General features: G+C 33.4%; 2 protein-coding genes across 9 annotated transcripts in view; one reads left to right on the plus strand and one right to left on the minus strand.

The window, feature by feature from the left end:
- The first annotated feature begins 993 nt into the window (after positions 1–993).
- On the plus strand, positions 994–26,271 carry LOC143149883 (ABC transporter G family member 20). Of its 7 annotated transcripts, none has more exons than XM_076317666.1 (16): positions 3,886–4,321; positions 5,002–5,185; positions 18,990–19,119; positions 19,708–19,952; positions 20,463–20,640; positions 20,726–20,819; positions 21,513–21,728; positions 22,169–22,254; positions 22,334–22,565; positions 22,696–22,873; positions 23,989–24,104; positions 24,184–24,254; positions 24,343–24,431; positions 24,751–24,927; positions 25,213–25,299; positions 25,648–26,271. In XM_076317666.1, exons 3-16 carry the CDS (start codon positions 19,016–19,018, stop codon positions 25,854–25,856), a joined length of 2,082 nt encoding a protein of 693 aa, XP_076173781.1. In that variant the 5' UTR covers positions 3,886–4,321; positions 5,002–5,185; positions 18,990–19,015; the 3' UTR covers positions 25,857–26,271. The 7 variants fall into 7 exon arrangements, with proteins under 7 accessions (XP_076173787.1, XP_076173781.1, XP_076173783.1 ...); XM_076317668.1 differs by having other exon boundaries at positions 3,886–4,220; XM_076317669.1 differs by having other exon boundaries at positions 3,886–4,165.
- LOC143149881 (nicotinamide/nicotinic acid mononucleotide adenylyltransferase 1-like) overlaps positions 7,316–26,306 on the minus strand; it is a 36,698-nt gene continuing 17,707 nt past the window's right edge. The window contains exons 6-8 of one of the 2 annotated variants that reach the window (XR_012992896.1): positions 8,383–8,641; positions 7,497–7,775; positions 7,316–7,423 (exon numbers count right to left, since the gene is read on the minus strand). The gene's annotated coding sequence lies outside the window, so the exon portion shown is untranslated. The remainder of the gene's footprint in view (positions 7,424–7,496; positions 7,776–8,382; positions 8,642–26,306) is intronic. The other variant, XR_012992895.1, reaches the window with a different exon arrangement.

Raw genomic sequence — 26,306 nt, forward strand, 5'->3', positions numbered from 1 at the left:
TATTAATAATGTTTCCACATTGTTTGTATATTTTGGGTATGTATCGTACATGCGTGTGCACTTTTTGTGAATGCGTGCATACTTTATGTGCATAAATATCATATGATGCACTAACGTCTATCAGTTACGATAGAAAACCAAGATGGACGTGCTTGTTAGTGACTAACCTAACTCAATTCGATAAAGTTCCATCTTAAATCGAGATGGAACAAAAACATAAATATACAAAAAAAAAATATATATATATTCTCGATTGTTTTGCGTGATTCGAATAAAGTTTCGTGCAAATGATGTCCAACTCCGTGTATGGAAATTATCGAAACGTAAAAACAGTTGCAATTCGAAACCGAGGTCGAGTAAATCATGCGTTTACGCAAAAAATTATCATTTTCTAATATTGCGTATTTCGAAATGCCTTCAAAAGTTTCCCTTTATAAAAAAATCTTTTTGTCATTCGTGTTTGCGAAAGAATTACCGTGACGCGTTACTCGTGGCTATTTCATCGGTGTTAATAGGCATATCGTTCGACCAAGATAATAAAATCGCCATGATCATGATATTTTACTACAGTGACGAATCTGTTTCGATACACGGTATCCATGTTGGTTGATCACGTTGCTGTCGTTGAATATTTTCTTTTTTTTCCAATTTCGTAGAACGTTTCAGTATTTAATTCCACGTGTCACTTTGTATGCGATAATATTTCAAATATTCAAAGTTGCTCGACGAGAGACGACGTGTATGGACCAACCAGATCCCAAGAGCGGTTTTTAAGCAAAATTATATGATTTCCGGCAAACGTTAGAAAATTTAAATATTTTGTCGCCGTTTAGCCTTGAATTTAATGAACCGTGACACGTGTTCCTTTTTACGTGGAATTCTTTTCGCGCTGTTTGGCCTTTAATCTATTCCGAACTTTGTCGTCGCTACGAAGAATTTCTTCGTTCTAGTCGATCGTCTGTTGACGGTGGACAAACAAGCGGAAATTACACGGTACACGTTAGTCCGCGATATTTGCATTACGATATGCGTGTTTTAGAAGAAAAAAAGAAGCGTGTTGCGGAAGTACTGAAACTCTTGAGAACTTCATTTCTGTGTACGCGAACGCATACGTTTGAGGTAAGAAAAAAACACGATAAGATACTCCTTTCAAGGAACATTATACAGGAATATTTTTATTATAAAATTATACCGTTGCAATCTCGTGTACACTTCGATCAAATAAATGTGTAAATACGAGCATTGTTTACTGTATTCTATTTCTTGCCTATACTCACTCCACCATCTTTTATGTATTCAGAGCAGAAAATATTTGTTGTTAAAGATAGTACGATTTTTTTTCACGCGGTTCACTTTGCTTGATAAAATCTGCAACTGTTGTATAAATTTTCGAAACTAATTAGATGGCTAACAATTATTGTATCACTCTATATATTATTCTGTTCATAATTTTCGTTTATATTGTATACAAAAGGGGAATGGAATAATGAAGTTATCTGAATAAATAGTCGATGAATAAATTTGTGAATAAAATAACTTTTATGTATTCAGAGCAGAAAATATTTGTTGTTAAAGATAGTACGATTTTTTTCACGCGGTTCACTTTTGCTTGATAAAATCTGCAACTGTTGTATAAATTTTCGAAACTAATTAGATGGCTAACAATTATTGTACCACTCTGTATATTATTCTTTTCATAATTTTCGTTAATATTGTATGCAAAGGGGGAATGGAATAATGAAATTATTTGAATAAATAGTCGATGAATAAATTTGTCGAATGAAATAACTTTTCTACAGATAAGTTTTTATGTGACTACAGATGAACTATAGGACGAGTATTTTTATGGTTTCTACCTTTACCGACTTCGACAGTTAGGTTTAATAAGTCACTGATCTGAACTGTAGAGTGCGCTGTAGAACAACTGATTCATTATGAAGTCGATACTTCAGTCAATCTTACACTTTAGAAGAATTTTTAACCTAACCATTACAAGTGGTACAGTTGGTAAATGTAGGAAACTGGTTTTTAGTATTGTTGGCTGTCGGTAGAATAGGTAGTCCAAAACACTAAAACGGTAATGCAGAGAAATGCATATTTAAACGGTCATTGATATTTCCTGAAATTTGAATTAATCGATAAGCATTTCAGAATATATTTCAGTGTATAATTCGGACATATATCTTGCAAAAAAAAAATAAACTGAAAATCTGAGAATCCAGTTACAACCGGTTAATGGTTAAACTTGGGTTCCGTTCATGCTACGCGATAAAAGAAACTGGAGCATTATGTTAATCGATGAACTGAGAAACCATTTTTCTTATTAAACTCAACGTACTTTTCATCAATTGTTACGATCATTGCAGCAAATTGTAGCAGATAAAATTGAGTATGTCGTGTTACTATTTATAATCTTCTCTAACATACTTGGCCTTTCCTACCCTAATTATTCATTCCCATATTCTCTTATATACACGCAACTACAAACACGATTTAAATTTATAAAATTTGTTCGAAAATATGTTTCGAAAACTTACAATACTCTGTTCTTGCATTACTTGTACAAAGCACACAAAATAAACGATCACGTACGTTTGCAAAATTTAAATAATCGAACTGAATAAACTGCAACTAGGGAATATTTCGTAATATTTTATTTTCAAAGAATTTAACTAGAGAATACAACGTAATACATAAAATCTACTTACAATTAATTTACTATAGTTTGGAATTCTGACGAATATCTTTTTTCGATCTTTTGAAAATTGAGTAAAATTTCATATTTCAAATTTTTAAACAAAATTAACCAAAAACTAGTACCGTTTGAAAATTGAATAAAACTTCTTATTTTAAATTTCTAAATAAAATTAACCAAAGACTAATACCGTTTGAAAATTGAACAAAATTTCTTATTTCAAATTTCTAAACAAAATTAACCAAAAACTAGTACCGTTTGAAAATTGAACAAAATTTCATATTTCAAATTTCTAAACAAAATTAACCAAAAATTAGTACCGTTTGAAAATTGAACAAAATTTCTAAACAAAATTAACTGAAGACTAGTACCATTTGAAAATTAAACAAAATTTCTTATTTCACATTTCTAAACAAAATTAACCAAAAACTAGTACCGTTTGAAAATTGAACAAAATTTCTTATTTCAAATTTCTAAACAAAATTAACTGAAGACTAGTACCGTTTGAAAATTGAGTAAAACTTCTTATTTTAAATTTCTAAATAAAATTAACCAAAGACTAATACCGTTTGAAAATTGAACAAAATTTCTTATTTCAAATTTCTAAACAAAATTAACCAAAAACTAGTACCGTTTGAAAATTGAACAAAATTTCTTATTTCAAATTTCTAAACAAAATTAACTGAAGACTAGTACCGTTTGAAAATTGAGCAAAATTTCTTATTTCAAATTTCTAAACAAAATTAACCAAAAATTAGTGCCGTTTGAAAATTGAGTAAAATTTCTTATTTCAAATTTCTAAACAAAATTAACCAAAGTCTAGTACCGTTTGAAAATTGAATAAAATTTCATGTGCATCGAATCTTGCGAGATGGCAGCGCTTGTGCGAGGACTTGAAAATGAAGTGGGGAGGCTCTCGTTGAACACTCGAGGAGGTAGGAACCCCCCTAGCGACTGTGAACGCACATAGGCGTTCAACGTTCGTAACGACCGTGTTAAAATCGAATGGTCCCGCACGTGGTCGTACGAGCGACACCGTGCTCGCGAAGGAAAACCTGGAGGCGTGCAGGAGAAAGAGATCTCCTCTACCCCTACCCATCGAATGCGGTTGCACCTGCGTGGCACCTTTCGTAAAGGACACATGGACTCACCGATTCATAGATCCCCCATCCATTCACCGTCTAAGTTAGACTTGATCTTGGTTTCCCTTAGGGAACAGCGGGCCACCGCAGTCGGTTGTTCGACGGTGGAACGATCGGACCTCGGTAGATTTGGCTCGCACGGAAATGCGTCTCAGCTTGTTGTCATGACATACATCCGTATGGCCATTTACGGATTCGACGATCGATCGTTAGGAATCTTCGACCGACAGTCCGTTTCGGGCGATCGCTGTGGTGTCAACGATACGCCTCGAGTGCAACCGGTAAACGGGATGCTCGAAACGATACACTCTGAAATCGTAATAGTTTGGTATGGTTCCAACTCGATAAAACATCGATAAAACGCCGGTCTAATACGAGGAAAGGTTAGATCCCGTGCGCCGGAGAGAAAAGTGTTTCGGTGAAGAAGTTCGAGAAAGTTGCACGCGCGGCGAGAAACATTTCAGAGATAAAAAAAAGGAAAAAAGTATGCAACTAATGCAATTTTATCCGATTTGTTCCTCTGTGCGGGAAGATTGAGAAAAAGTTTACTAGACTTTTTCGTAGAAGATTGAATTCCGATCGGGACTCGTCTAAGACGTTTTCTTCGAATTTGTAAAAATAACGAGATTATAACGGAAAAATCGAAAAACCGCAAGAGGGAATCATTGTTATCCACGGGCCGATTTTGATTAAAATTTAATCGGATCTTAAGACGGGAATATGAAACGTAAATGCAAAGTTTCGTTGGAATTTGTACGGTCGTTTAGATACAATTTACGTTAATAGGCATATGTACTGAGAGCAGCTACGAAGAATGCTTCTGGAGAAATTCGTCTTTTCGCTCATGAATTGCATTCTCACGATAGCAATGTCATTGACCGTTAGTTTGCGCGACAGGTGGTCCTGAACAGTGGCGAGAGACAGTCTTTCTTAAAAGTTTGCGATCGTCGAATCGAAATTCCATGCAGAGGCATTCTTTTCAGCTATACAGTGTACATGCGCGTGTTCGAAACAAATTTTGTTCACTTTAGCGATTGAGACGCGACTCGGGGCTCTCGAAACGTTTCTTTTTCCCGCGAAAACAAATTTGTCCGAAATTTTTCTCGATCACGACATTTTCATTTGATAATAATTGTCGCGTGTTTCGCGATACATTTGACGTAGAATCGGTTCGAAGCAACGTGTCGTCCCACAGTGTGTGTTGTGAACGAACACTGGATCAACATCGAGTTCCGTGATATTTAAAAAGTTTCGTGTTCGACAATCGAGGCTCATTGGTGTTCAAAAAGGAAAGGACAGACCACGTGTACGTTTTACTTTCGAAAATCAAAGGATAATCAGCGCCGAGGTAAGCTGACCGGAAGTTTACTATTTCGAATGCAATAACAGTAACGCGTATAAATCAGTATCGTAAACATCGTATAAAAATTTTCTCCTGTTTGTCGTTTATCGTTTGAAGAATGATCAACTCATTCGTACTCGAAATTGACGAACTTATTTTACAATTTTTATGCCGTTAGTTTTTAATTTTAAATGATGGATTTTGATTAAAAAAGACCAGAAGTGTTAGAGTCCAATATGTAAAATACACAGTTTAAACATTTCTTGTGCCTGACTAATTTATTATTTTAAATGTCGCTTTCGATCGAACTTTCAACTCGTATAATGTTTTTTTCGAAACTTTCGCGTTAAATTGATCCCATTAATTCTTTTTTACTGTAAAGTGTGTATATATACCATTTTCTTGATTCCACTCTGGTAAACCCTAAACTTCTGTTACTATTAATCATCACTGAAGACGATACAGTTATAAAATAAATTTATTGCACAGTTATGGAATAAATCTTTTACGACAATTGTTGCGTATCAAATATGTCGTAATGAATTTTACACAAGCACTTTTTTAGTTTTGTTACACAACCGATAAATTGATGTCCCATATAACGTAACATTCTTGAACACGTGTAACAACGATTAAATTTAATCATAAATTCGTCCGTATTGATGATTTATACAAATTTCTACAATTGTTACTTAGAAAGAGTTATTATACGGATGTTACAGTAGGCATATTTATACAGTGGAAGATGGCACTTACTAGTGAACAATACCTTTGAAATTTAACATTTGATGAGCTTATGAATTGCAGATGACTTACGTGAAATGTGCGGCAAGTTGACAATTGTTTAAAATTTGAAATTTTGAACAAATGTAGTTTAAGTGGCCCTATTAACAGATCTATTTTTTGTTTTGGCAAAGAAAATACCCGTTAAAGATAATACGGGTTTACGTAATATTGTAAATATTTTTTAAATCATGTAAGATATTTTTAAATCATGTAAGATCATGGAGAAAAGTTTAATTCAAAGTTTCATGGAATTTGATGTCCTTTGGTGTGTTCACGAGAAATTTTCGAAAACTCATTTTTTCTAAATTTGTATCCCTCCTCTCTCGAAAATTTCTTTTTATTATTCCTCGTTAGAAGGGATAGAACCAGAAACGAGGATATTGCGTCAATTTATGCGGAAAAGAATGTTCTGAACCTTCAATTATGTTCTAGTTGCGCATTTCTTTCCTCGATCGACAAGTTTAATATTTATTCAGATTTGCTCTATTAATTTCTACAAGTTTCCGTGTTCAGTTCGTGTGTCCATTCTTTTCTCTTAAGAAATGATTTACTCGGAGAAGAATGTTTCAAATCTTCGATTAAATCCTTATTGCAAATCTTTTTTCCCAATCGGCAGGTCTAATTTTTTTCTTCAGATTTGCTCTGTTAAGTTTCACTGCAAATTATCTTCATTATTTTCTTATTTCAAATTATGTATATCGAGCTTTACCGTTGGAAAACCAATTAATTACAACTGATGACAGTTAATTAAAACTTTAGACTTCCCTCCGCGAAAATTCCTATAACCATATGATTTACAACTTTACGGATACAATTGTAATTAACTTCGGTATAATGCGATGAATTAGGTTCCAAATGGTAGGACCTCGATACAAATTTTTGAAAGAAAGAAGAAAAGAAAAATGTGCAAAAATGAAAAAAATAAAGGAAGATTTTGCAATAAAAATTAAATATCCTGATTAATGGAGTAAGTATGAATATGTACGTTACATCTGCCGAACAAAGGAAGGAATATGAAATGATTAACAGAAAGAATTTATGCTATTAGATTTTGAATAACGTACAACAAGTATTATTAGCTTCTGCGCACATTCGGTTTTTTTTATTATCCGAAAAACAAATATTTACGTAATGCACTTGTCCTTCTTTCAATATCACCTGTCTATAGTTTTGAATTGCAATTCCCAGTGGTTTTACACATGTTTCTTTGTTTGTTCATTTGCATTATTCATTTTGTAAGTTTGCATAATTATTTATGTATATTATTATGGTTGAATTATTTTGTTTTATGATTGAATGATTGAAATCTGTTTTATGACCAAAGAGTTTAATAAAATATTGAATTATTGCAGTTCAAAATGCGAATCTATCCGATTCTAGTAATATCAAATTTACATTAATCTTATTTCAATCGGTGAAATGACATACTATTTTCCTTTAAATATTAATGTTTAGCATCTACAAAAAACATGATTATTCAAATTTATGTTAACATCGGTAGAAATTTTAAAGTGCCTCAACTTTAGAATACCTTATTTAAAACCGTCGATATTCTTCTTTTCTCCAAGAAATATGGCAGTTGATAACTTTCTTCAAATGTTTATCATGGTCCACGGTGGAAAATTGTCACGATGGTGTCTATTCATAATTGCAAAGTTCTTCGTCTTTCTAATAAAGTTCTGCTCTTCAACTATTCTCGGCATAATATTTAAAATCAAGGATAGAATGAAACTGTTAATTTTTCAAAATTGTTAATCAATTTCCGATTTTTGTCGAACCATATGAATTAACCGTGTTGTACGAGAGTTACCTGTAAAACCAACAAATCGTTTCTGTGAAATATCAAAAATGGTCGTGAAGGATAATAGAGATTATTAATTTTAAAGTAATTAAAAATTATTTAGATCACATCGTGTTTGGTCTCAGTTTGATCAAAAACATCTCCTTAATATGTTAAAAATATTTTCGTAAAAATAAAATAAAAAATGTTTAAATTCTACTTTTTATTAAATCTGTGGTCATTCAATGTCAACTAGCGGCTTCTTATAAAAATAATTGTCTATACATGTATTTCTCAAGACATTTGTTTCAACGAAGATTCCCTTACTTAGTGGGGATAATAATTATGTATTTATTCTTCTCTTCAATAAACATTCTTTAATGATATCGGATACTTTGGACTATTGTAGGCCTAATTAGTTTTTCTGCAAATAATTGTCTTTTGCAAGTGACCTTTTGCAAAAGTCGTTTTCGTAATGTTTAAATTCATGAAATCAGTTAAGCAAAAAATTATCGACTTTGGAACAACACAGGTATTTATAAAGTACAGTAAAAACAAAACTCTTTACTGAAGAAGATTCATAGACTTACGTTATAGACGAAATCAAAGTATTGTTGTTAATTTTAGTACCACTTACTTCCTCGATGGTGATGTCCATTCAATTGGAGAATTGAATTATTTTTGTTCAACAAATGAAATCTAAGGGTAGTGATTTTTTGTATAAACTTTCAATGAAAACAATGTAGTTGGTTGCTGTCTTCTTTCAATAGTCAAAAATCAAAAAGTGTTGATTCCAGTAGGACACTGTCTCTTCTTCTTGATATCACAGTATGTTTTTCTGATTGGATCTAAAGATGTTGCATTTTGTGTACAGCTGAATCCTTAAATGCTGAATGCTGTAAACAGTCGAAATACCAAAAAATAAAACGTGCAGTGTTAAATGGATCCACTTTGATTCTTTGTTGATTCGATTTCTAGAATTGGGTTATTGTGGCACACCGATTTGTACAGTTACGTACCCGTTTATTTAAACGTAACAGTTACAACGCAACAGTAAACTACGATACAAAACTGATTTGTCTAATAGTTTAACTATTTCCGTTTATATCTACGTACAGAGACTCGAATGACAATACCAAAAGACATAAAACGACTCGATCAAACCTGGACTAGGATTATTTAATTGGATTTTGACTGGATAAATGATCATTGTGAGATCAAAGTGTTTAAAGAATAAATGTTGTACAAAAACTAATGAAAAATTTGTATTAACTAGTTAATAGTTGTATTAATAGTTTCGTAGTTTACTAATTTGTATTCATTCTTGAAAATGGACTTTCATCGTAACATACTGACTCGAAAAAAGCTCATTTGCAAATCATTTTCTTTTTTCTCCGATTGGCTTTGTTCAAAGTTAATGTGATCTTTCCTGTGTGTATCTAATTTCAAAATTCAATCTTGAACAAGCTGCAAAACTTTGTGGCACTGCGATATTTCTTTGATAGTACGAATCCTCGTCAATGGATGGGACCATAATCTCTGGAGGGACATTAGGAAGCGTTGCGTAATAGAAGAAACGAGGAAGAGAGTACTTAGCTTGCCACCTAATTCATGGTACATAAAGGAGAATACTGCGAATAAAGAGAACCGTGAAGATTTAGAAAGAAATTGATGGTTCAATTATCTTTCTTCGATATAGTGATCAATAGGTTGCGTTTGGGACGACATAATAATCTCTAGAAGAATATTAGGGAACGTTGTATAATAGGAAAACAAGGAATATTTGAAATCGATATTGAAAATTTAAAATTAAATTAATTATTTTATCGAGCACACTCTCTTTGTAGCAATGATTCTTACAATAATCAATGATAAATGGGAGAACGACAGTGGTTTGTGAAAATATAATTTAAACAATAATATATTTAAACATTTCGATTTCGAATTCTCTTCTGTAAAAATATTAATCTAACTGTAGGTAATGCACAATGGACCATATGACGCAACCTTATATAACTATACAGGGATAATTTATATTTTTATACCATTTTTTTTTTGCATTATTTCCTCTTCACATATTTTTAAATTTACTTAGGTTTTTACTAAAAACCTAAATAGGGCTCGAAACGTTTAAATGTATTATTGTTTAAATCAGATTTGTGTTAAGCCTTTATAATAAATTTCTTGGTTTCCGGTCATAACAAGTATTTTCATTACACTTTGTTGCACTGCATTTTTTGGTTTTCGTCATTTTAATGAAACGATGTTTACCAAGACCCAATATAAAAAATTTATTCGTTTTTTCCCAAATAAAACTTTTTAACGAAGTTTTATATTTTTATTTTTAATTAAAGAATATGCTAAGAAAGTTCTCTATATTTACACAAATCGTTACTAGATTGTGTATTTGAAGTAATAAATGCGTATGTATGATCGACAATGAAGTGTACTAGCGATATCTGTTTTGTTATTCCTTCGAATCACAATACGTATAGTTTAGTGTCACAAAGAGATTTGCAATGTCGTGTATTTTTTATTATTTCTAAGAATACTCTTTCAAACCACAAAAAATACAGAACTTGATCGCGTAATTGTATCTTCACGAATGATATTCTTCGAAATAGTATATAGTATCAAGTAATGTTATTTCAAAAACGTTTAGACCTGTAGAGATTGTATACACACAATTTACTATGTGCGTTTTATTTGATATTGTACTGAATTATTGTCACATGAAACGACTCAAAATAGTGGAAGATTACTTCTCTATTAATTTGAAATTATTCATATGAAATTTGGAATTCACTGTTCGATGGAATTGGAACGGTGGGTAATGAAAGGTGGCTAAGGCAACAACGTTCAATGGCGAATTTGCCAACTGTGCAATTATTCATATTTCTACATGTTTGGAATGTCATCTCGACGTCAAGGCAAAGACAACACAAAATCACCGTTTTCTTAATTTGTACCGAGTAGGTGAGAGTTGTAAAAATTGAATAACTTAAGATATTTTATCTCATACTTTCTATTTGGTACTACAATAATGTACACAAAAATGACAATCTCATCATTGTATGTTAACTATTTACCAAGATAAAATTAATTCGTTATAAGTATATTGTTAACACAGTGTAAAAGGTACTATTTAAAGTTTCCTAAGTTTACTCGAGAAATGTAATCAATTTTTTCATTTTTATCATTTTTTGACATTTTAATACCGGAGAATATTTTACTTATACTTATGAAATAATTTAAAAACGTGGTTGTTTACAAATTTTGCACGACGTAGTACTAAACTTGTGCGTTCTCATCGTCTATGATTTTCAATTATCATCAATGTATAACTGCATTCAACCTATGCAACATGTTGCAAAATTATCGTGTGAAGGTGTTCATGCGTTGAGACATTATGCAGTTATGTTTTACTAAACGAAATGCAAATAAAAACCACAGAACTGATGACGCGGGAAATATTTTTTCAGTATCATAATACACAACGTCAGGTGTGCAAAAATGTTTTATTCAGTTCAGATGTTTTATTTATTTCGACGGCAATACTAATAAAAACGTTAAAAAAATCTGGAAATACTTAAAAGTCAACAATTTGCATTCATGCAAAGCTAAAAGCGTTTTTATTGTTTTTTTGTAAGAATATTCTGAATAATTCGTACTGTTGAAAAATATACATCAATGGAAATGGTAAATATTTTACTGGATTAAAACAGATACACCTATCTATATTTTTATTTTACCTTTGTTTGTCGTGGGAGTGGGTTTCTTTTGGAAATGAATGTATAATTAATTTCGATTAATAGAAGTAGCAAAATATCATTAGCAGAGGCATATATTCAATGGAAAATTAAATATAAAAATTGGACACAATTATCAGGTTTGTTAATATAAATTTATTTTGTTGATTATGTTGAATTTCTTAACCTACTTATGGGTTAATTTGTCAGTATCAATATTCATACTTAAAATTCCTAATGATGCAACAGCAAAATCTTTACAAAATTGATACTTAATACGGATCATTATTTTAATTTTTATTTATTTCAAACAAAATAATTGGTATCTGACGAGGTTATATATTAGTATACAGCAGTTCCTGGTTATATAAAACTATATCTAATCGATTTTTTACAGTCGGGGAAGGTAGTGTTCTAAAAAAACACCGTCTCTACTGATTGTATTTTAATTAATATACTTTCGTCGTATGATAACTGAAAATATCAATAATGTCTGAAAACTGTCGTTTGAAAATATAGACTTTAATAAAATTGGTTCTCACGAAAATTTCACCATTCTCCGGAGGTCATTACATAATTCAAACTCTCTATATTCCTTGTTTACATAGCACGTAATAGTCATGAGCTAAAGAACATCAATAAATTTATTCGCTGTTTTCTATATTATGTGATGTACCATCGATGTTGTTATAGTTACCGTAAGTATAAATTCCTGTAGATAATATTTGATAATAAGCATGTCTTTAAGGCTATTTTTTTTATTATCAAAATATACCATTTACAAGATAATATTTTCTCCAAAATGTGAATTTTTGGGTGTAAAATTAACTATAAATTATGTTGCGTTGAAAGCAAGTACTAAGATCATCGTTAAACTTAAGTTATTACCAAACCGTTCTTAAGAGAGATTATGCGATACTACAGTGTATTACATGGAGTGTCAATAAGTAATAAGAAAGTTTCTTTAGACTCAACTTTATGCATTGTAACGTTCGAGGGAAGGTCTTGTATAATAAATGCATATATCCAATAACAGCTTATTTTTTCAGTTAAAGCCTTCAGAATGAATAAACAGTAGCTATTAGATTATTACTTGATTATGTCATACTTGGAAATAGTATGCTTGGAAAACATTTTGACCCACATCAGTGAAATTATTTAATAAAAATTTTAGACGACTCCAGTGTATAAAACGGCAGATACAACAGCATAGATAGAGTATAAAACCGCGTGAATCGAGGCGGGAAAATTTTAAAAATAAAATTTCACGCTTTTCACGATAAATAGTGTCTATTTCGTTATTATCACAGCTTTAGAGAGTCTACGAACTATTTTGTTTGAAAATATTTCATTCCCATTTCCAGTAGGAATTCTGTCTGTTAAATTTAGAATTTTTACGGTAAAAGTAAAAAATAATACTTCGAAATGGATGCATGCAACCGTAAACGGTCAATTGCAATAATCTCTTGATCTCAAATCCTCGTCGGTTTTTTAACTACATTTTGGAGAAATTTTCAAATAATTTCCCACCTACCCTGCCGTTTACATATAGAATCTTTGCCAAAATGATCCCACGAAGCCCCAACTTCTTGCATTTCGTACATCAGAAATTCTTCAACGATTTTCGAGCAAGATGGAACAGCTGTTGCGCAGCGCGCGCCGAAAATTCGCATCAACAACCAGTTTCGCGAGTAACAGTTTTAATTCAGTTTCGGCGATGTACGGTTTCAAGCTTGAAGCTCACGTGCCCCTTCAAACCAGTTCTGTGGCATTTTACTTTCTTTCAGTGACGTGATTCACGAAAGTGACGCAAAAATGAGCCTTGTTCAACCGCGCGGGACACGGTCAAAAACTGTTCGAGAGAGATGCTGCCGTTCGTCCATTCGACGCGAATTTCTCCAGCGAATTTACTTTCTACACTCGCCTATTTTCGTTGCCTATTCCTCGAGCGGATTCTGCATCTTGCTTACTCTATATAGAACGTTGAACGTTCACCGTGAAAACCGCAAAATATCTTTCTACGATGACCGAGATCCGTCTAAGGGTTCATCAGATTCATCTTCGTAGCTCTCATGGAATTAAAAGACACATCCACGTACAAAATCGTCCGCCATTTTTAACTTTGTATTTTCGTTCGTACAATACAATATATTCGTACAATGGTATTGCAACCGATGTAAGAATGCCCTATTTGTATCGTTAATTGTTTTAAAATTTCAACAGTTGGTCATTCGCAAAGTTTGGGACTTTCTAAACTGAAATATACACTGTTAATTGTTTTTTTAGGATTTCTCGTTTGTTAAATATCAGATCAGTTCGTCCTCGTTTGCACTGCATATTCGAAAATGACGGACCAGGTACCGCATGAACATATTGAAAATTTGATTGGTTCAAAACGATGGAAAATAGTTAAGAAAATTATACGAAATATTAAGTTTACATTTTTTAACAAATGTGGACGATTTCTAATGTGAGCTTTCTTGCTCGCATACCTGGTGATAGTGATTCGTGCCGCTTAAGGGGCATGTGGCTGAGTTCATGCTAATCCTACTCCTTCACGATCCTCTTGACGTTATACGTAAGCTAAAACGCTAGATGGCGCCATTATTAAAAAGAAATCGTAAAAATGGTTATGGTTAATAATTACTAATTTCTTCATTCGATCGTTAAATTCTTATATAACAGTCGTGTAGAGGCCACGTTTATAAAATTCATTCTCAGAACATACTAATACGCAACAAGTACCAATTTATTCGTTAAACTGGTAACAAAACATCGTTATCTCATAAAGGTTCATGGTACTCGTCGCTCGCTCTTCGATCGTTTCCAGATTTTTTTTTCGAAAGTTTCAGTTGCTCCGTTCTGCGATGGCCGCCATGATGATTCCTTCGCACTTACGTCACACCGTAGCAGTGACTCCATCTAGCGTTCCGCTCGTGCGATAATTAGAAACTCGTAGGAGAGGGGGTAGCCTGAACTGAGTCACTGGTCCCTCGCGCGGCACAAATTCATGTCACCGACTGTACCGCGTACAGTGAACGTATGTACGTACCTACTGAACACATGGAACAAAAAGTCTTCCGCATTGAAACTCCTCGAATCGTACTCTCTCAAAGCGGAGGGGTTAAACGTCCCCCGGGGATAAACGCTCCACGTTTCAACATTCCATGATCGACCAACGGATGACCTTTCACCAGATTTTCTCGGCAATCTCTCCGCCCGTTATGAGAGCGTGTTACACCATCGCTCCACTGTCCGTTCGGATACGCTCGAAATTATTACTGGTGTAACACTTTCTTCGTGGTTTCGTAACGCGCAGCCTTGAAACCGCGCGTCCAGTTTTCTGGGAAATGCGTGTCCCATTGGTGAAAAACGTGTGTCACTCTTTGATACGTTGCTGAGAAAATAAAGTATAGTTGTTGGGTATTACGTTCTCCGAGAATGGGGACAACGACACACGAGCGCGCCGCAAATTACACGCCATTATCGGGATTTACATAGATCTATGGAGTTTGTCATTAGCCGCGTGCAAATTTCAGTCGATTCCAAGCCTCCGCGCAGCTGCAACGTATCCAGTGCCACGATCATAAATTTATCTTCTCGAGTTGGACATTAGACGTTAGACTTCTTCGAGTAACAGATTCGTTCGCGAATATACGAGTGTTACGGGATAATGTTATTGCAGTCGTTACAACTTTCGAAATTGATTGTACGGTAAGATTCGAAAGAAGTAAAAGTTACTTTCAGCGTGGTGAATTCACTTTTCGTTGGAATTTTTTTTTTTTTTTTAAATATTTCCAAGAAAATGGAAAAATTACTATTTTCTATCGGTAACTGAACCGAAACAGATCATTAAGCGAGGTAATGTTGTACATCAGCGCTACTCGCGGTCCACTGACGAGTGACCGCGCCGGACCGATGTCACCGGGGCAGTTTTGCTTAATTCTCTAACAAATTTGCCCGAGCGTTGGTTTGTTCTGCCTGTACGTGGTCTAAAAGACGATAGACGGCTGAATGTAACATTGGATTCGCGATTGGAGTGAATTGTGTCTACGGAGCGATGTGACTGAGGAATTCAATAGTCGTTTCTCGATTCGTTAGGCACTCAGATTCGTCGCCAAGGGTTCGAGAACGTTGACCCATAGTTATACTTTTTCCTTTGCCCGCTGCACGTGATGCAGTCACGACTGTCTAGTGCACCGTAGGTCGAGTGCATACGACTTAGATAATCCCTTCATAACGGTAAAACAAGAGTGTTACCATCGCTCGTGATCGTTGTGTGCGTGGAACTGGTTCCCTTCGATCCTTTCCGCTTAGAATGCACGCAATACGGGGTATCGAGATTGGGTGAAGGTGGTCAGTGATCGTAAAATGCAATCAAACATCCGTTCGAACGTTGCAGTGACCGGAATGTTTGCATTTATATCTTCAGATATCAAATGATCACTGTTTAAATATATATATAAAATAATATATGGGAATTGTAAAATATATATAAAATATATATAATATATAATTTAAATATATATAATATATAATTTAAATATATATATTTATTATATATATTATATATATTATATGTAAGAATTTACATTTATGTAGCAATCTATGTTTGAAAACAATTGACGTACAATTCTTCGGACAATTTTTCGTATATCTTTTTTGCAATTCGTATGTATGTAGCAATTTATGTTCGAAAACAATTGATATCCAGTTCTTTGGACTTGTTTTTTGCGTACCTTTTTTTTTGCAAAGGAAGGCAGCACTTTCGGAAAACGATAAATATAAAATATAAATATCAACTGTGTTATTAATGCGATTAAGGTTCGCTTTCCGCTTTCTCTGTGCGTGTTGGAAAAAGAAAGAAGGATTCTGCAATCGTATTTCGCATAAATTTGCCTAATGTGTTCGAAAATTTCATCGGTTGGCTCGATGTAAAACGATTGAAAAAAAAAACCAACACTTTCAAGTAGAAGCATTTATTCAACCAGAACTGTGATAACACCCGACTGGTTGTGTTCACAATCACTTTCTCGTGACTAAATTCGATTCCTTTTCTCGACGCTATTATACACACATAACATGACCGCTTTCAGCATTCGGTTACATTCTAATAATCTAATGACTATTACATTCTAATAATCGTTACGCGTACTGAGATATTCGAATAATATTTAAAAAGTGAATGGCGCTCTTATGCACGTATACTATGCCGAAACGTTCAAGAAATTTCTATTTCTACGGAATTGTATAATCTTCTGGTAATCTTTAGAACATCCACTTCGTGTCATGTGGAGTAAGGATTATTTTGTTTTTTCTCTCTCAGATGATTGAAATTGTTTTTATCCTCGATGTCGTCACGAGATGTTTTTTTGTCGAGTCTTTCAATACAGAAATACATAATACAACTGACGAATGAATAAATATTATTAACACGTAATATGTGTTTAATATTTTCTTTTTATAATATCTTACGAAACTTATCGATCGTTACAAAATTTGACGATACTGGGCTTCATTAACGTCTAAATGAAATTATCGTTAAACGAACGGGCACTGTTCTCGGTTGAACGAACTGTTAATTGCTCATCGATTTCCTTGCGCCAGAACGCCGATAATGTTAAAATAAACAGCGATGTTTAAATCACATTCGAAGAGTACTGTTATAAATACATATCACGCGCTTGCGATAATGTACAATATCCGAAAGAGCCGATGCACCGAATGTTAAATAGACGGGACCACCGTAGTGATTCATATTTAACATAAACGCGATTTGATCAGAATTCGTAATGACAGCCAAACATCGTGCGAAACCTGTTTCTATCGTTTTTTAACTGTTTCAGCGTCACTGGGCTCTCGCGCCGCCTCGATTGACATAGTGAATGGATTTAGAGCGAAACAATGTCACGAAATTACGGTGCACTTTGATTGATTTTTTGATCTACTTTGATCGCCGACACTGAATTTACATTCAAAATTAACACGATTCGTTCAACCGGGAACAAAATTGCCACGTGTTTAACGATAATTTAATTTCGTTAATAATCATGAATTTTCTGCCATGTCCTCGAATGAAGTTGAATAATTATCGCACGTTGGTCTGGTCATTAAAATACTTTATTCCAATTAAAGAGTTGAATATATGGGTGGTGAGGCTCAGAAAACGAAAAATGTAAACATTTTTGGAGAATAGAAAGTGAGATTTTGAAGATACGGGATAAAAGTTGAGAGAGCGAATATATGTCAGATTTAGAAAATGTAAACATAGATTTGACTACATAAGATAAGGATAATGTAGGATCCCAGAGATGTGAGATAACAATGTAGGGTAACGTGAATGATAGAAGATTTAGAGAGTACCGAAATAATCCAATTGAAGTCCGAAGCTCTCTTAAATATTTTCTTATAATCTATTATATTTGCACAGAGAGAGTATAAGAATTCACAGTAATATAAAATACAATACCTAATATAGTCGTAATATCATACGTAATATAAAATACAAGCGTGAACTTTCCAAGCTGTGGATTTCAAAATCTTAGATTCTCAATTTTTTAATTTTTTGAACTCACTTTTTGACAACGTTGAGCAATTTTTTATCTAGGTAAAAATCAATTCGAACGACAGATGAACATTGCGAATAAAGAATAGTGATTTTTATCTAAATAATTATTTGCATAAAGATTAATTCGAATAACATTCAGTTCGTTCCTTAATCCATTTGCACACTGATATCGTCGAAAATATTGTTAATTTTAACTACTTGAAAGACTCGTGACATTTTGATTAATCAGATACTAGCATCTGTAGTAATCTGAAATTTTCACGAATTTCTCATAAATTTATTGCGATTCCAATCAAAGTCCCATCATCGATATAAGAAAGTGAAAGGGTCCATGTAAATGACGCAAAAAATAGGCCGTCTACTATGAGTAGAAATTATCGAGTCTAACACAAGTGGAAGAACAAGCTAGATGTCCTTGGCAAAATTCCATCTTAAGGACTTTGCGAGGTACGACGCAGTCATGAGTCCTCGATTTCTGAAGCCCTTTTAAAGCGATAACAGACAAGTACATACGCAAAACCAATCAAGTTTGTTGAACACGAGACACAGGAATTCTGATTAATGAAATGTTTCAGAGACGTCAAAGAAATCTAAAACTATCAAATCAAAATTATTCTAAGCGTTTTTGGAAGTGGACTTTTTTCAAAATAAATTCTTTTGTTGGTCTGGAAAAAACGATTACGTATTACTTTATAGAGCGAAGGCGAGTGAGAGTCAATGCCGTGCAATTAACGAGGCAGAGGCCGCGACAGTTATCGAGGCTACATTCTATTTAGAATACTATTGAATTTTATACTTCAATTCTACATATAATAAACTCTATTGAGCGATTTAAATATAAATTTTTGTGTTTCTGTTTATACACCCAACGAATTTATTGAACGAAATCGAAATTTAAAAATCCATCACTTTAAACACCTGTTACAGATTGTTCTCGATTGACGTTACATAAAATGGTATCGCAATACGCAATAGTCGTCAGGGATGCCATGAAACAATATGGGAATGGTGTATCAATTTTGAATGGTTTGAACCTGGCTGTTTCTCAAGGGAGCATGTAAGTAAACAGTAAATATTTTTTGGTAACAAATTAAGCGTATCACAAATTTTAATTCATCTCCAAGGCTAATAACATAAAGTAAATAATTTAATCCAAAAAAGAACATTGATTTTCCAAATAATTATTACCTAACATAGATATAGTTTACTTATTTAAATAATTTGTGTTTAATATATATAGCATAAATGTTAAATTAATCAATGACGAACAACTTGGAACTGTGTGTTTATTCAAAAATCATAAACTCCAAGATTAACCAATCAAAATTAGTTGATCGTTCAAGACCGCTTCTACTTTTATTCCATGATGTGCTTGCTTTTCCGTTTAAGGGAAAATGGGCGTAGTCGAACGGTGTGGTAGGCGTAGTCGAACGGTGTGGTGGGCGTAGTCGAACGGCGTGGTGGGCGTAGTCGAACAGTGGTGGGCGTAGCCTAACCAATGTAGTGGGAGTTAGCTTAAGATTGTCCTTGAGTATCCTCAATGTTCTGTAAAGTTTTTTCTAGAGAACTCTGCTTTACGCATCACCCGTTTTGAATAGTTTTGCGTGTACTTCAGTCTTAATTACATGTTAACCGTTTCGTATAGATATGGCTTACTGGGAGCCAGTGGCTGTGGCAAAACCACTCTACTGTCCTCTGTGGTCGGAGTCCGAAAATTGGACAGTGGTGATATCTGGGTTCTTGGTGGCAAACCAAGATCTAAAGAATCAGGCATTCCAGGACCACGAGTGGGTTACATGCCGCAAGATGTTTCATTGGTCAACGAGTTTTCTGTAATTGGCGCGCTTTACTACTTCGGCAGGATTAACGGCTTGAGCGATTACACGATCGGTAGGTAGTAAAACTCGACTGTCTTGCTTTTTGTGCAAATGACGTAAAGTATTTTCTTCGTCAGTTTCACTTTAGACACGAACCTCGTTAATCTACTCCTTTTTGTAAATTGTCATAATAGCATGCACTTATATAAATCGTTTTTGTAATGCGGTCCAAGGTATTTCAAATTATAATTCAGAAATATGTAATAAAGTATTAGGTATATGACTTATTGGATGTTTTTAATCGATCGTCATCTTTGAATTAAACATCGTATTTTGCTTTTAATTGATCCCTGTCGGCAGCGAGAAATTAATTTTTTACAACTTTATAGTATCAGCCAATGGATTTTTGTTGTAATCCTTACCAAAACTGCAAATAGCATGCAATATAACAGGGTAATGACATTTAATGGAAACTATTTATTTAATTTATTTGACGCGTTTGCAGTTTTTATTTGAAGTTAATTCAAAATTAATTTAGAATTAAATTGCTCTCTTACTATTAAATGCGATCGCTTTATTTTAGAGGAGAGGTACATGTACCTGAAGGATTTGCTTCAATTACCACCTAAGGATCGTTTAGTTGGGGATATGAGCGGTGGCCAGCAAAGAAGACTGTCTTTTGCAGCCGCTTTGCTTCATAAACCAGAATTATTGATTCTCGATGAACCAACTGTCGGTCTGGATCCGGTTTTAAGGGACAAGCAAGTACACTTTCATTTCTTTGCCCCTCGATCGCGCAATAAGGACCAAAGATCGATGAAAATTAAGTAACGTTTATTTTCACAGTATTTGGAACCATTTGATGAAGATCACGCGCGAAGAAGGTGTCACTGTGATCATCACCACGCATTACATTGAGGAAGCGAAGAATGCCGACAAGGTGCAAGAACTTTTTAATCGTTTTGCTCATACACGTTTGGAATAAAGAATTTGCAAGTATAGAACAGGAGAACATAAATAATAATATTTTTAGAAGGCTCGATGCGAGATAAATACAGATTTTTACATAAACAGCTCTTAGAAGATCTATATTGATCACCTGTCAACACGAGTAATAAAGTGCCTTTGAAATCTATTGTGTAATGCAGCGTATTTCTAATACAGAAATTGAATAATTACCAAAGAATGATTCATAATAAGAGTATACTACGTATCGTAACGACCGTTTGTCGTTTTAAATTATACATAACAAATTATGATTTTACAAGAATACCTCTGCGGAATTTTTTCTTTTTATAGCTATAATGTTTCTATTAATGGAAATAGCCATAGGGAAAGAAATGTCGTTGACTTGCAATCTTAGAAAAACATACGCACAAGGAAAAAAAAATACATTGTATCGTTTGTTTCTATCCAGGAAAAATGTTTTCTTTCTAATGTAAGAATGTTAATGTAATGTAATGTAACGTAATGTAAAATTCTATTATAATGTTACATCCAATGTAAAATGATTTCGTACAATTTATTTTAGTAATTCAGTTCTGAAAAGAGATCTACCTAAAACTTCAATTTTTGATTTTCTCAATAAAAATGCATACGAGGATGTGTGTTAATGTATGGTTACAATTTTCAGATTGGACTAATGAGAAATGGAAAATTGCTGGCTGAAGCATCACCAAGCGAAATATTAGAAAAATATCAAACCGAATCGTTGGAAGAAGCGTTTCTACGCTTGAGTGAAATGGAAGTACAACATCGTTCTCAAAGTGTCAACCAAACGCCAGTTTCCGTAACAGAAATTAACAACATCCTCACCCTGGACTCCATTTATACGGGTTATCCAAAAAATGTTGGTACATATTTATTTCGTGTGCTATCTATTTGCTTATTTATTCTTACATACCAGCAGGATGGACCATCTAGTTTAATCAATTACACATTTACAATCCTTATTTTTCAATTCGTTGGATTCGTCTCGATACCTGCTGGTTCATGGGTAAACAAAGTTATAGAATGTAGCGTTTGTAATAAAGTTAAAGGTGACCTAGAATATTTACATAAAAAGAAAGACATACAAAAATTGAGATGTCATCACCTTTGAAGGTCCTTTGAAATCGTTTTATTTGCGATGGTAAAAACGTTTATGGCGATTTAATGAAACACTCATCTCTGACACAAACGTGAGAAATACTTTTAACATGAATAACCAGCGAGTTCTTTTTATTGTTCGACTCACACAAGAAAGAAATCGCTATCGAATTACGACGAAAATAAATTCACGTGTTTCAGTTGAGTCAGCCGTGGCAAAGCAATTCGAAAAGAAGATGCCACGCCCTGTTTGCGAAAAACGCTCTTCAGTTCTTGCGTCACCCCGGGTAATTGTTACGATAATCGTTTATTATTTGGGAGATGCGCGCAAGAAACGTCGCGTCGATAATCGGTTTGTCTGTGCAGAGGAGTTTCGTTCTCGATAATCTTGCCGATTCTGCAGATGATGTTCTTCTTTAACTCCACCGGTTTGGACCCGAAAAATTTGGCGTTATCCATTGTGAACGAAGAGGCTGGGAATTGCAATTACGGGAGAAATCAGGGCAACGTTACGTACGATGAAAACGAGTTTACGTGCAGATTCATGGATCTTAGCTGCAGATTGATAAATGGAATCGATAATTCATCTTTGACGAAGGTACGTGTAACGCTTGTTAAAAGACGACGATACGTGCGTTGAGTGTACAATAATTTTTGAAACGTGGATTCAAATTTTGGAAACGTAATCCTGGGAAGGAACTACTGCACTTGACATGTTTGATTTCCAGATATATTACGACAATTATGAACAAGCAGTGGAAAATATCGTGAAAGAGAAAAGCATCGGTGTGATGCATTTCAAGAGTAATTTTTCGGATGCTACGCAAGAAAAGCTTGAAAATTATTTATCGATGACAGAGGAGAACCTCATAGCCAGCCAGATTGACGTAACGCTTCATACACCAGGTGTGTGTCCACGTAATAATTAATACACTAGGTGTGTTCATATAATAATTAATACGCCTGGTGTGTGTCTATATAATAATTAATACGTCAAATATGTACTACATAGTAATTAGTGTTTCTGTACATTTTTTTTTTTTTTATTATAAATTCCCAAGTGACTTTCCGTAAATGGACGGACCCTTAGAAGTCATACGATGGTTACATACGTCTTTTTAAATGCAACAATGTAATTTTGGATGCATTAATGGATTCAGCTTGTAATTTCTTGTACAAAAATGTTAACCTATTTACGTCGAAAAATCGTTGAAAATAGGTTAATATTCTTTTGTAGAAAATAACGAACTGTATTAGTGTATTAAAAATTATACTATTACATTTATGAAAACATATGTCACTTTTGTATGAACTTTACGCATCTGTATACAGGGAAACTAATTACAGTAGATAATGCCCCTCTTGAAACTATTCAGTTTTATGCAGCGGATAGTTTACAAGTAATTCGCATTTGTAGATCAAAATCGAACACTCTGTATAATAAATTATGTAAAATTATTAAGAGATCGAAATAGATTCAGGAATGTTTGAAAACGTCATTTCGGGATTTCAGAGGTAAATAAAGTCACCAGAGCTCACAATAACACGTGGTAGTTAAAATGTATAAAAAATACTCAAATTATTCACAAGCGAAGTACAAAGCCAACATTTACATAGTTATTTATTCAAAAGTGGATTCGAATAATAGTTCTAGGTCAACTTTTTCAAACATTCTTGAACCGTTTCTTTTTATTGTTTTAAATATGCCATAAATATGTGTAATTCATTAGCACTTTGCAATTCTTTCTTTTATTCTTTAATCTGTTATTGCAAGTTGACTTTTATATATCATATACTTATTGACTTAACGTTTGTTTCTTTCTGTTTGCCACCCCCCCCCCCCCTTACGATTTAGTTGTTTTATTTTACACAGTACGGAAAGATTCAAAAGTTAAAGTCAACATGTTTGTACATTTTTATGAAAATATAGAATGCTTGACTATATTGATTAGTTTCTTATTAATCGATTTTATAATAGTCAATAGTTTCAGGTCAATGATTATGTTTCTTTCATTTTTTAGATAGACAAATTAGCTTGTTCGTACAAAAAAAATTGTATGATAATTTCTTCGACAAATACAAAGAAGTCTTGAAAGAGTGTCGAATCTCTTCGAAATTAGCGAACAGTCCAATAAAGGTACGTATACTTTATAAATTTAATGCTATAGAAGTGTACGAAATAGTAATATCATTGGAACGAATTTTAAATTTTTCAGTTAGAAGACCCCGTTTTTGGTAAGAAAGACCAAAATTACGCAACATTCGTTTTTCCACCTTATGTATTATCGTAAGTTTAACGAGATACAACGTTTCTGTTTTTAAAGCGATACATTTCCTAATTAAAGAGTTTCTTTACAAATACGTCGCTGTCTTAGGATGCTGTTTATATTGGGGACCTCAGTTACCTCGAGTATAATCATAACTGATCGAGACTCGGGTGTGTGGGACAGGAGCTTGGTTCAAGGTAATTATAAATTAGGAAAAATTCGCTCAATCATGTGATTAGTTTGCGAGATCTGTTTCGAAAAATATACATAACTCCATAAATTGAAAACACATCGACTAATAGTTACAAGTGAATGTCTCAACTTAACAAATAGGATTATAAATGATAATAACATTGGCTATATTCTGTTTCTAAATTATAGACTGATAGATTATATAATATATGTCATCACCAAACAATTAACTATTTACCATTCTACGAATCCTTACGTCTCGATAAATTTACAATGAAAAAGAAATTTCATTATTTTGAAATTTTATATGTTGGTTCGAAATAGGTGTAACAACTGCGGAAATATTAATTACACACATCATATCCCAAATAATAGTGGTTACCATTCAAGTTGTGGCGGCATTGTGTTACTGTTTCTTCGTATCTAACATAGACAACGAAGGATCGGTATTCATCGTCATTTGGCTGACGGTACTCGAAGCCGTTTGTGGAATGTCTTATGGTAAGAATTAAAGCAAATTTATTTTACGGTAATAATTAATCATAATAATCATCACATTAAGCGTTTAATGACTGCACTTAATAGTTGAAGTGGAATGAATGACTGATCGGTAACGAAACGTGCTTTTTAAGAGTTAATCATAATAATCATCGCAATAAGTGTTTAATGACTGCACTTAATAGTTGAAGTGAAAAATGAATGACTGATCGGTAACGAAACGTGCTTTTTAAGAATTATTATCTGTGTTAATACAAATAAAATAATATTGTCTTTGTATCTTAACAGGCTTTCTAATATCAGTCTTGTGTACATCCCACACACTCGTCAATTACGCGGCTGTGGGAAGCTTTTATCCATTGCTACTTCTCTGTGGTAAGTTATTTGTACATGCAATTAGATCGACGTAATATACTTAAAATTTTAATAAAAGAACAACTAAGATATTGATCAGGGCATATATATTCGTTTTTTGTAAGTAACTATCGGTGTGTATATATATATAATATATATATATATATATATATATATATATATATATATATATATGCACTTTGTAATTAACTGTTGAGGTATATACACATTCTTGTTTACTTACCCCTATTTTTAGAGGGCGCATATACACGCCCTTTGTAGTCAAACGGTTTGAAATACATGAACGACAGACATTTATCTTTAGGTGTGAGAACAAATAAAATATTGAAATTTTTTGGAATGTTAAAGGACTCATTTGGCCAATCGAGGGAATGCCAAAGTCCCTCCAGTGGTTTAGTTTAACATTACCCGTAACGGTACCAGGCATCTCGTTGAGGGCGGTTTTGGAGAAAGGGTCATCCATAAGCGAGCCGGAAGTCTATACCGGACTTTTAGTGATCTCAGGGTGGATTCTGGTATTCATAATGATATGCCTGTTTCGACTAAAGACCGAATAAGAAATATGTGATCACGGTGTAAGGAAAATTGAAACGAAATAGCTGATACTTATTAGTACGTGCAATAGTGAAAATGAGATTTTTCACACGTTTTACAGGGTCGATTCATTTTTAAGTTTAAATAGTTCGTTAATTCCTCTAGAATAGTTACAGGAGATCGTGTATCATAGAAACTGTAATATTGTATTTTTCGTACGGTCGATAAGGAAACACGTTTAATTTAAACAGAGGATACGGTATACGTCTGAATTGCTTTTGTAATAAATAATTGTTCTGTGTGCAAGTTCAGATATGTAGATGTGCACGAGAATTTTCGTTTAGATTTACCGTTAAATTTGTAAGATAAAATGTTATGTGTATAGAAACTATACGTATCGATAATTGTTAATAAATATCAATCGTATATTTTTCAGTAGCACCTCGATTATTTTTACGTTAATATATTAAGAA

The sequence above is a fragment of the Ptiloglossa arizonensis genome, chromosome 8, assembly GCF_051014685.1.
Source record: "Ptiloglossa arizonensis isolate GNS036 chromosome 8, iyPtiAriz1_principal, whole genome shotgun sequence".
In the NCBI taxonomy this organism is placed as follows: domain Eukaryota; kingdom Metazoa; phylum Arthropoda; class Insecta; order Hymenoptera; family Colletidae; genus Ptiloglossa; species Ptiloglossa arizonensis.

Coding starts and splice junctions, on each gene's coding strand:
- LOC143149883 (XM_076317672.1), top strand. CDS start 19,016: ATGGTATCGCAATACGCAATAGTCGTCAGGGATGCCATGAAACAATAT. Junction 20,641..20,725: donor GATCCGGTTTTAAGGGACAA/GCAAGTACACTT, acceptor TTATTTTCACAG/TATTTGGAACCATTTGATGA. Junction 24,255..24,342: donor TTTCCACCTTATGTATTATC/GTAAGTTTAACG, acceptor TCGCTGTCTTAG/GATGCTGTTTATATTGGGGA.